Source organism: Acinonyx jubatus, chromosome D1 (assembly GCF_027475565.1).
Source record: "Acinonyx jubatus isolate Ajub_Pintada_27869175 chromosome D1, VMU_Ajub_asm_v1.0, whole genome shotgun sequence".
In the NCBI taxonomy this organism is placed as follows: domain Eukaryota; kingdom Metazoa; phylum Chordata; class Mammalia; order Carnivora; family Felidae; genus Acinonyx; species Acinonyx jubatus.
In genome coordinates this window covers 107,073,092-107,085,163 of record NC_069390.1, presented here as the reverse complement: position 1 = coordinate 107,085,163, position 12,072 = coordinate 107,073,092, and the positions used below count along the sequence as shown (strand labels likewise).

The window sequence follows — 12,072 nt, the reverse complement described above, 5'->3', positions numbered from 1 at the left end:
CCTTCTGTTCTTTCCTTTATTGGCGTAGTCGACAGTTAAAACACAAAACCAAACCAAACCAGAAACGTGCAGAAGAGGTTTATATAAACATATCTCCAATTCTTCTAATTATAAATAGGTTCCTGGAGTTATTATTATATTTGCAATCCAGACTATTTAAAGCAACCAAGAAAGTCCCTACAATGGATGAGTCAGGCTGAGCTCTGGGTTCATACTGTCTCACCTCTTACTGGTACTATTATAAAGGCAATAAATCTCTTGAAGGTCTCAAGTTTTGCTTACAAAATTTAACTCTGAAAATAGAGACAACAGCTAGTGCTGATGACAGAAATGAACAGTAACCGATGATGTTATAAAAAATGAAAAGCAGTTTATAAAAGTATCTACAAGAGAGCCTAAGCTACTATTTCAAATATGCACTTTAGGGGCCCTGGGTGGCTCAGTCGGTTAATCATCTGACTTTGGCTCAAGTCATGATCTCAAGGTCCATGAGTTCATGAACCTCGCATTGGGCTCTGTGCTGGCAGCTCAGAGCCTAGAGCCTGCTTCAGATTCCGTGTCTCCCCCTCTCTCTGCCCCTCCCCCACTCATGCAGTCTCTCTCTCTCTCTCTCTCTCTCTCTCACAAAGATTAATTTTAAAATAATAAATAAATAAATAAATAAATAAATAAAGTGCTTTATTAAGGAAGTATGTACTAATAATATTAATGACTTTTTAAATTCTGAGACTATCCTATGTTTTAATACCTAGAATGAATGTCTCGGGTCACATTTCCTCATGAATGTCAAGAAACATACATATTTTCAGGCTCAAAGTACATTCAAATACATAGGTTGGAGCCTCAGCAGCTTACAAGAGCAGGCTCCCCTATATTGTATATAATTTCATTTCTGGTGTAATGAAAACTGTAAGTCCAACCAGACTTGTAGCTTTCATTCATTCACTGAACCAACACTTACTGAGCCTTCCCGAGAAGTCAGACAGTGCAGGAGGCTCTGGGAATAGCAGACAGGAAGCAATACACGCAGACAGCCACTGATAAAATGAATACGAACAATGGAAGGTAACAGTACTTGTGGCTTCCCCACTCGTCTAAATATATTCTTTCTCGACTAGCTTCAGATTTATGCCTCAGTTTACCAAGAAGTCATTTTTCTCAATTGTAACAGGATAATGTTATCATCATGACTAAGTCAGTGTGGTTGACTTCAACCTAGCTTCTTGGTCACAGATGCTGCCTGACTAGATAAAGTTAAGGGTTATCATCAAGAAAGTGCAAAAGCAGGGGCGCCTGGGTGGCTCAGTCAGTTGAGCATCCGACTTCAGCTCAAGTCATGATCTCGCGGTCTGTGAGTTCGAGCCCCGCATCGGACTCTGTGCTGACAGCTCGGAGCCTGGAGCCTGCTTCAGATTCTGTGTCTCCCTCTCTCTCTGTCTCTCCCCCACTCATGCTCTGTCACTCTCTCCGTCAAAAATAAATAAACATTAAAAAAAAAAAGACAGTGCAAAAGCAGAGCTCATTGAGAAACATTTTGGACAGTGCCTTAAGATTACAAAATCAGAAATATCACTTTGATTTTTAAGTGGCATATCAAAACCTACTTCTTCAACATGAAAAAACATAATTCATTCGATCTTTCTCTTTATAAACTAAAACTTCATCCAAACATAATGACAATATACAACTACTAACATTTTATCGTGATGAAAAGCTATGCTTTTATTTCTTAATGCACAAACCTTTCCTCAAGCACAGGAGTAACTTACTTTGTTGACAGAGGTGTGTGATGTCAAGGATGAGGTGCAAACACATTACGCACAATCTGATGTGCTACAGTAGCCCGTGCGCGTAGATGGCTCTCATTCTCCTCGCCTACTGTCCTCACTCTAGTCCTCCCTCCCTAGTTTGAGAAAGGGAAGCTTCAGTCCTCCCAGAGCAGCGCTGATGTATTTATAATAATGCACTAGTCAGGGAGAACTTCCTACTTCCCAGCATAGGAGAAAAAAAAGTCGACCTTAGAAAAAGGAAATTACAGCAACTGAAAACAGAAACGCTGGCATAAGAGACAGGTGAGTTCAGATTCTGGGCCTAGCACTGTAACCTCGGTCACATTTTTTAATCTACTTAAGCTTTAGTTTCCTCAACAGTAAGACACCAATAAATAGTAACCTTTATATTTTCCTACTATGAATAAAAGCACACTAGATTTGGCGTCAGAGGCATGGGTTTAAATCCCAGTTATATTCCCTAATTCTACAACATAAGGGAAGAATACAGCCTGTGAGCCTCCGTTTCATTAGTAAAAAACCAGATGAACCGACAGAATTGGAGAAGATATTTGCAAATGACATATCAGGTAAAGGGTTAGTATCCAAAATCTATAAAGAACTTATCAAACTCAACACCCAAAAAACAAATAATCCAGTGAAGAAATGGGCAAAAGACATGAATAGACACTTTTCCAAAGAAGACATCAAGATGGCTAGCAGACACATGAAAAGATGGTCAACACCACCCATCATCAGGGAAATATAAATCAAAACCACACTGAGATACCACCTCACACCTGTCAGAATGGCTAAAATGAACAACTCAGGCAACAATAGAGGCTGGTGGGGATGTGTAGAAAGGGAACCCTTTTGCATTGCTGACAGGAATGCAAACTGGTGCAGCCACTCTGGAAAACAGTATTTTCCAGAGTTTTTTTCCTCAAAAAGTTAAAAATAGAACTACCCAATGACCCAGCAATTGCACTACTAGGTATTTACCCAAAGGATACAGGAGTGCTGTTTCAACGGGGCACATGCACCCTAATGTTTATAGCAGCACTATCGACAACAGCCAAAATATGGAAAGAGCCCAAATGTCCATCGACAGATAAATGGATAAAGATGTGTTGTGTGTGTGCATGTATGTGTATGCATATATGTATGTGTGTGTGTGTGTATATACATATATATACATGTATATTGCTGAGTAATATTCCATTATGTGTGTATATGTGTATATACATATATATACATATATACGTACATATATATATACACACACACACACACACACACACACACACACACAATGGAATATTACTCAGCCATCACAAAGAATGAAATCTTGCCATTTGCAACAACGTGGATGGAACTAGAGTATATTATGCTAACTGAAATTAGTCAGAAAAAGACAAATATCATAGGACTTCACTCATGTGGAATTTAAGATGCAAAACAGAGGAACATAAGGGAAGGGAAGCAAAAATAATATAAAAACAGGGCGGGGACAAAACATAAGAGAGTCTTAAATACAGAGAACAAACTGAGGTTAGCTGGAGGGATTGTGGGTGGAGGGATGGGCTAAATTGGCAAAGGGCATTGAGGAGGACACTTGTTGGGATGAGCACTGGGTGTTATATGTAGGGGATGAATCACTGGATTCTACTCCTGAAATCATTACTACACTATATGCTAACTAAATTGGATGTAAGTAAATAAACAAATAAATAAATAAATAACAGGATTAAAAAAACCAGAAAATATCTGCTTTAACTTTCTCATATTTAGGAGGATCAAAGCAAAGAAAATGGCTTCTATAAATATCCTTTCCAGGGGCACCTGGGGTGGCTCAGTTAGGTGTCCAACTCTTGATTTCCGCTCAGGTCATGATCTCATGGCTCATGGGATTGAGTCCCATTTCAGGCTCTACACCGACAGCACAGAGCCTGCTTGGGATTCTCTCTCCCGCTCTCTCTCTCTCTCTCTGCCCCTCCCCCACTTGCAAGCTCTTTCTCAGAATAAACGTTAAAAAAAATGTAAATATCCTTTCTAACCTGTAAAGAGTTTTACAGATATAAGATAGTATTACTGATAAAATAATCTCAGGAAGCAAAATCTAAGGAAAGGGAAGGGGGAAATTATAAATAATGGCATGCATGCCCACAAATTCTCGGGGAATAAATAAGAATGAGTGCTCATTAATTTTCCATCTGTTGGTTATAACTTTTCTATAATGGCCTAATCAACAAACAACATTCTATCATAAGGCAGAAGGTGCTAACAACCCTTACAAATAAAGCAAAAGAGAGCCAGAGGCAACAATTACTTGCCATATATAACTCCTTATTGATGCCAAGATACTTTCCGTTTCCACAGCCAACATCAGCCACTAATGAACCACGGGGCAAAGCTTTCAAAAACTCCACCACATGTGGCCAAGGGGTATGTCTTGTGCTGCTGAAGTGCCCAGCAATCTCCTCATAGACTCGGTGGACATACTCTTGCTCCAGTTGTGAGGCTTCTCTTTCGCTCTCTGGAAATGATGGGGGGGTCGCCTTCATCTGGCTGTCACAGACCAAAGGGTAACCTAATGCAAAAATTAAGCAATAAAAACCTTTCATTTTTATCCAAGTGATTCATAAGGTATCATGTTTTCTTAAAAGAACAAGCAAATCAATCCAAATTTGGTGACGGGGGCTAAGCAGGCTCTGATTTATCAGTTTAAAAATAGGTGGTACCTAACAAGTCTAATTATATGTGCAAGGGTCTAACACACACAGAAGGGGAAAAATCCATGTGTGACAGAAATGACTGCAAGTCTGCAGGCCATATAATGCAGGTGCCTATCACCACTCAGGATTAAGGGTCCTCTCATTCAGGAAAGCTTCCTGATGGGCCTGGCCCAAAAAGAAGAAATTTAGCTGAACTAACATGATGTAGGGTTTTTCTCTTGGTGGGCAGAGGAGACAGGACTTCTGAGGCCCTCAGACTCTCAGAAAAACAAGCCCTAGGAGCAAAGTGCATCATTTGGTAATGATCACAGGCATTTAAACGAGCACTCTTTGAAACAGTTTATATGTGTGTTCTCAGTTCTCACAGGAACATCATGAGTTGGTACTATTGCATCCACTTTACAGATGAGGCAACTGAAGCAGAGAACATCAAATAACAATCCTCAAGCAACAAAGATGGCAAGTCATAGAGCCCGAACTGCACCCAGCCGGTGGGAACACCGGAGCCCACATTCTCAGTGACTACAGGTGTCGCCTCCTTCAGTTGAATCAGCAAACTCCAAGGAGAACACCATCAAGTCAAGATGACGAAGGAAATTTAGGATACACTGTTATTCTAATTAACTGAATTCTGAAGTTGTCCTTTGTTCTCTGCAATCATGTCTAATACTCATTTTAAATCCTTGTCTGTTCTCTGCTGTCCTATAATTTCCCTTTATCTTCGGCCAAAGTCCATGATACACATCGTTTTATTCTGGAAAATAAAGGAAAAAGGAGTGGTGTCCCTGGAGAAACCACAGTCAGGACAAAGGAAATAATCAGAAATCGTGAGGCAGCTAAGAATTGGGCTGCAGTGTTCACGGCTTCAGGAATTCTCCCTGCCTATAGTTAGAGGGTGCTGAACCTTGAGCAATGGGGCAGGAGATAGCTCTTCTATGCTAATGTGTGAGGTGGAGCTCTAAACAGTTTATGTGGACGTTTCAGAAAAGGAGAGCCACAGAAAGCCTGAGGGCTCTAAAACGTACATGTGAAAACAGACAGGTTACCTTATCTTGGTCACATCAGAATCCGACACAATATACATTAGAATTATCCTAAACTGATCTTAGGAACATTTTTGTTCTCTTGGAAATTATAAACATCTAAGTTAGCTAAAGGGAGGAGCAACCCTTATCCTTAAAAACCCACACATTTTGACAAAGAGTGTCTAAAAGATGGCCTTGAACGTGAAAATCATCTGTAAACTGAATATACATTCAGAGCTTCTACAATACGCCTTACATTTAATTAATGTCCACAACAAAGAAACATTTGCGTAAGAAAACCGGCTTGTCTTTCCAACTAGACTTCAGTTCCTGGAGAACATGAGCCATGCTTTATTTGTCAGTATCTTATAAAACTACTGGCAGTTTATGGGGCGCCTCTCTGACTTCAGCTCAGGTCATGATCTCGCAGTTCGTGAGTTCAAGCCCCCCGTCGGGCTCTGTGTTGACAGCTCGGAGCCTGGAGCCTGCTTCCGATTCTGTGTCTCCCTCTCTCTCTGCTCTTCCCCTGCTCATGCTCTCTCCCTTCTTCAAACATAAACATTAAAAAAATTTTTTTTTAATAAATAAATAAATAAATAAATAAATAAATAAATAAATAAATAAAACTACTGGCAGTTTAGACACTCAACAAATACTAAATAAGCTTTTTTTTAATCGATAAAAATGTTGATGTTTTAAGGTAGCAATGACACTTTTAGCAAAAGAAACAAAAATCTGAAGTTTCACTAGGTATCAGATATAGCAATTTCAAGTTTTCTAACAGATACTATTTACAAAATGAAAGGGATTTTTATTCACTGGGTCTAAGAAATACAGGTCATGATGTACTTGTATAGATAAGTAGGAATAACATACTCCTGACATGTTTTTGAGCACTTCTTTTATTCCCTTCTAGATTTCCAAACTGACCAAAACACAAACCACTGTTTATCCCCCTAGAGTTACCTACTTACTAAGGAACAATCTGTCATCTCTAACTTCCTCACTGGGTTAATGAGAAGTAATTTAGAAACAAGACAAGCTGTTTCCAATAAAAACTATTTTTGTATAAGTGATATTTTAATGTCCTACAAGTGTGACTCCAATAAATAAAATATTTATTCGGCATCCAACTATGCTCAATTACTATATTTAGGAAAAATAAAGATGAATAAAATGCAGTCCCTGCCTTCAAGGAATATAAACTCTAATGGGGATGGGTTAAGAAAAGTCTACAGTAAGTACAACACTAAGCAAAATATGGAAAATACCCTTAGTGAAGTTAAGACCGAGCTCTCCTTGGTTCTAATGGGACTTTAAAAGATTTTTACACTTGATTTACTCCATTGTACAGTGGAACCAAAATTATATACTTACTACAATTACAAGGTGTTTGCCTCACTTTCCTAAATGTAAATGATGTCCTTATTCCCCTCTTGCTTAAAGTTAAGTCTCCAACATCACTGGTGATAATTCCACTTTTGTGACCCTTGGATGCTTGAACAGTATCAAATTTTCTGGGTGTGATTCTAAAAACGACAGTCAAAATAATTTATTTAACACCGCATTCATAAAAGTATTTCAGGTCCTTTTAAAAACAGTAAGGGAACAGAGCAAATTTAGAAGAATTTATTGCATATATCTACTGGATTTCCTGAATTGTTAAGCATTGTAGAGAAAACAAAAAATAGAAGTCTCTATCTTTTAAAAAGTTATCCTCAGGGTAATCATATTAAAAGAATGTACAACTAACAAATTATTCAAGAGATACAAACAGAGTAACTAATATTTAATTAATACCAATTATGAGAGAAAAAAATAAGGAACAGATGGAGCAAAGAGGAAACAAACAGTAAAAAAAAAAAACCAAAAACAACAAAAAAACCCCATTTAAATCCAATCAACAATTACGTCAAATGTAAAAGGACTAACATACCCAACTAAACAAAGAATGTCAAACTGGATTAAAAAAATAAAGTCCAACTCTATGTCAATTATAAGAGATGCATACCTTAAAATAAGGACAGATAATGGTTGAAAAGAAAGACTGAAAAACAGGATAGAACAGCACTTTCAACAATAGCCAAATGATGGAAAGAGCCTAAATGTCCATCAACTGATGAATGGATAAAGAAATTGTGGTTTATACACACAATGGAGTACTACGTGGCAATGAGAAAAAATGAAATCTGGCCTTTTGTAGCAACGTGGATGGAACTGGAGAGTGTTATGCTAAGGGAACTAAGTCAGGCAGAGAAAGATACCATATGTTCTCACTCATATGTGGATCCTGAGAAACTTAACAGAAGACCATAGAGGGGAAGGGGAAAAAAAAAAGTTAGAGAGGGAGGGAGCCAAAACATAAGAGACTCCTAAAAACTGAGAACAATCTGAGGGTTGATGGGGTGGGGGGGGGGGGTGGTGGGAGGGAGGGGAGGCTGGGTGACGGGTATTGAAGAGGGCACCTGTTGGGATAAGCATTGGGTGTTGTATGGAAACCAATTTGACAATAAATTTCATATTAAAAAAAATTTTGTTTTAAATGTCTTTTCCACCCTGAATTATACTGGGGTCTTTGTCAAAAATCAACTGATCTTATATATGTGGATGTATTCTGCCCCAATGGTCTGTCTATACACCAACACTATACTCTTTTGATTATGTAGCTTCAGTAAATTTTAAAAACTGGGTAAAATAAATCCTCCAAAACTGTTCGTCTGTTTCAAGATTGTTTTGATTATTCTAGATCCTTCCTATTTCCTTATAAATTTTAGAATCTGCTCATCAGTTTATATAAAAAGAGTCTTAAGATTTTAACTGGAATTACACTGAAACATTAGATCAACTTGGGACAACCTCTGAACAATATTAAGTTTCTATCCATGATCATGGCATCTCTATCTCTTCGTTCTTTCTGGTCTTCTTTAATTTCTCTCAGCAGTGTTTCATAATTTTCAGTGTATACGTGTTGCATATCTTTTGTTAAGTTATTCCTAAGACTTAAAACTTTTTTTAAAAAATGTTTATTTATTCATTTTGAGAGAAAGAGTGGAAGCAACCTGAGGGAGGGGCAGAGAGAGAGAATCCCAGGTAGGTTCAGCACTATCAGCACAGAGCCTGATGTGGGACTTGAACCCATGAACTGTGAGATCATGACCTGAGCCAAAATCAAGAGCCAGACACTTAACTGACTGAGCCACTCAGGTGCCCCAAGATTTAAATCTGAGGCCAAGTTTTCTGCTTGATTTACCCTAGCAAGTTTATCTCCCTACAGAGGTGGGTTTTACATTCAGAGAGAATGTGCTAAGCCTCAAAGGTCTGAGCAAATTATACAAAAGCATAATTTTACACTTAATGTGTTGATTTCTCTTTACTAAGAGCCAGATACGTTTTTTTCTACACACCTAAAAAAGAGAAAGTTCAACTATATCATTAAAATGGATTTGATCCTGAAGTGAAAATAATGTATTTCAGCTCGTTTTCGTTTTGTCACTGTTATACTGTTTCTTCAATTTGTTGTTAGAACCAGAATTCTCAAAAGGCAACAAAAGCAAAAATAAACAACTGGGACTACATCAAACTGAAAACCTTCTGCACAGTGAAGGAAACCATCAACAAAATGAAATGGCCAGCTACAGAATGAAAAAAACATTTCAAATTATATTGGTAAGGGGCTAGTATCTAAAATATATAAACAACTCATAAAACTCAATAGCAAAAAAACAGTCCATTTAAAAATGGGCAGAGGATCTGATGAGACATTTTTCCTAAGACATACAGATGGTCAACAGGTACATGACAATGTGTTCAGTATCACTCATCATCAGGGGAATACAAATCAAAACCACAATGAGATATCACCTCATACCTGTTAGAATGGCTCTTACCAAAAAGAAGAAATTACAAGTGTCGGCGAGCAGGCAGAGAAAAGAGAACCCATGTACACTGTTGGTTGGAATATAAACTGGTGCAGCCACTGGAGAAAACAGTATGAAGGTCCTCAAAAAATTAAAAGTAGAACTATCCTATGATCCAGCAACTTCACTTCTGGATTTTTTGTTTCCAAAGGAAACAACTTGAAAAGATATCTGCAGTCCATGGCCACTGCAGCATTACTTACAACAGCCAAGACTTGGAAACAACCTAAGTGCTCATAATGAATGAATGAAGAAAACGTTTGTGTGTGTGTGTGTGTGTGTGTGTGTGTGTGTGTGTGTGTGTAAGGGAGAGGGAAGGGTAATGAAATATTATTCAGCCATAAAAAAGAAAGAAATCTTCCCATTTGCAACAATGTAAATGGACCTTGAGGGTACTATGCTAAGTGAAATAAGTCTGGCAAAGAGAAACAAATCCCATATGATCTCACGTATATATGGAATGTAAAACAAAAACAAAGCAAACTTGGAACACGTGGGTGGCTCACTTGGTTAAGCATCTGACTCTTGATTTTAGCTCAGGTCATGATCTCACTTGATTGTGAGATCAAGCCCTGGATAGAGGTCTGTGCTGACTGTGCGGAGCCTGCTCGGGATTCTCTCTCTTTCCCTCTATCTCTGCCCCTCCCCCACTCGTGTTCTTTCTCACAATAAATAAATAAACATTGTTAAAAAACCTTAAATGTGGGGCTGTGGGGCTGGTGGGGGCGGGCCAGGGTAGGCAGAGCTGTGCAAAATGGGTGAAAGTGGTCAAAGGTACAAATTTCCAGTTACATAAATAAATCCTGGGCATGCAGTGTATAACATGGTCACTACAGTGAATAACACTGAACCGCATATTTGAAAGTTGCTAACAGTAAATCTTAAAAGTTCTCATCCCAACAAAAAAAGCCTGTAACTACATGTGGTGATGGATGTTAACCAGACTTACTGTGATGATCATTTCGCAACACATACAGATAAAGAATCATTATGTTGCACACTTGAAACTAACACAATTTATATGTGAATTATATCTCAATTTTAAAAAGAATCAGAATTCCCAAGCTAATATCTTTTTAAACCACATCATAATTAACTAATTTGGGTACTAAAATGAAGTATTTTACAGGTCTTGATGCTATTTTAAAAAGAATTTTATTTCAGGGGCACCTGGGTGGCTCAGTTGGTTAAGCGTCCCACTTCAGCTTAGGTCATGATCTCATGGTTCTTGCATTCAAGCCCCACATCTGGCTCTGTGCTGACAGCTCAGAACCTGTAGCCTGCTTTGGATTCTGTGTCTCCCTCTCTCTCTGCCCCTCCCCAATTCTCTCTCTCTCTGTCTCAAAAGTAAATAAATATTTTTAAAAAATTTTTAAGTATTCTATTTCATTTTCCAAAAATTAATTTTTGAATCTTGACCTAGTATGCTACAACTTTACTATATTCACGGTTTAGTTCTAACATTTGTTTAGATTTCCTAGGATTTTCCTACATCCACAATCATAAAGAGTTTTACTTCTTCCTTTCAAATCTCAATAATCTTTACATCTTTTTCTTGACCTACTATACTATGTAAAACACCCACTATAATATTCAATAGAGGTAGTGAGAGCAGACATCCCTGCCTTGTTCAGAATCTTAGGAAAAAGCATTCCATATTTCACCATTCGATAAAATGTTAGCTGTGGGTTCCTCACAGATAGCCTTTATCCGACTGAAGATGTTTCCTTCTTGTCCTAGTTTGCCAAGTTTTTATCATGAATGGATGCTGAATTCTGTCAAATACAATTTCTGCATCAATCAAGATGATTAAATATTTTTTTTCTCCTTTGTCCTTTTAATGTCATGAATTACACGTTTTGGTTTCCAAATGTTAAACCAATCTTGCAATCCAGGGATAAACTCTACTTGGTCATGATGTATTTATATATATATCTCATACAATCGGATTTTCTAATATTTTTTAAGAATGTTTCTCATCTCTGTTATGACAGATATTGGTCTGTAATTTTCTTTTGTTGTAATGTCCTTGACATGTTTTCGTGTCAGGGTAATGCTGGTCTCATAAAACAAGTTAGGAGAGTGGCTCTTGGAAAACAGTTTGCACTGAAGGCAATTTTTTAGAAGCAAAAGCAAGCAATCATTGCCTGATTTTATATGATTGTTACCCTGATAGCTGAAAATGATTAAAGCTACGGTATTAAATGCAGTCAAGATATTTTAGTACAATGAGTATCTTGAAACTCTTATTAGCAAGTAAATTTCTCTATTGAGGACTAAGTAGTTCTCTGTTACGGCTTTTTTTTTTTTTTTTTTTTAATATGAAATGTATTGTCAAATTGGTTTCCATACAACACCCAGTGCTCATCCCAACAGGTGCCCTCCTCAATGCCCATCACCTACTTTCCCCTCCCCTCTACCCTCATCAACCCTCAGTTTATTCTCAGTTTTAAAGAGTCTCTTATGGGGGCGCCTGGGTGGCTTGGTCGGTTAATCGTCCGACTTCAGCTCAGGTCATGATCTCACGGTCCATGAGTTCGAGCCCCGTGTCGGGCTCTGTGCTGACAGCTCAGAGCCTGGAGCCTGTTTCAGATTCTGTGTCTCCCTCTCTCTCTGCTCCTCCCCT

General features: G+C 38.1%; 1 protein-coding gene across 16 annotated transcripts in view; it reads right to left on the bottom strand.

Annotated features, from left to right (window-relative positions):
- ALKBH8 (alkB homolog 8, tRNA methyltransferase) overlaps window positions 1-12,072 on the bottom strand; it is a 60,440-nt gene that overhangs the window by 6,588 nt on the left and 41,780 nt on the right. For all 16 annotated transcript variants that reach the window (XM_027036412.2, XM_027036417.2, XM_027036421.2 and 13 more), the window contains 2 exons: window positions 6,907-7,058; window positions 4,103-4,359 (listed from right to left, as the gene is read on the bottom strand). In XM_027036412.2, the coding sequence (XP_026892213.1) occupies window positions 4,103-4,359; window positions 6,907-7,058 (409 nt within the window). The remainder of the gene's footprint in view (window positions 1-4,102; window positions 4,360-6,906; window positions 7,059-12,072) is intronic.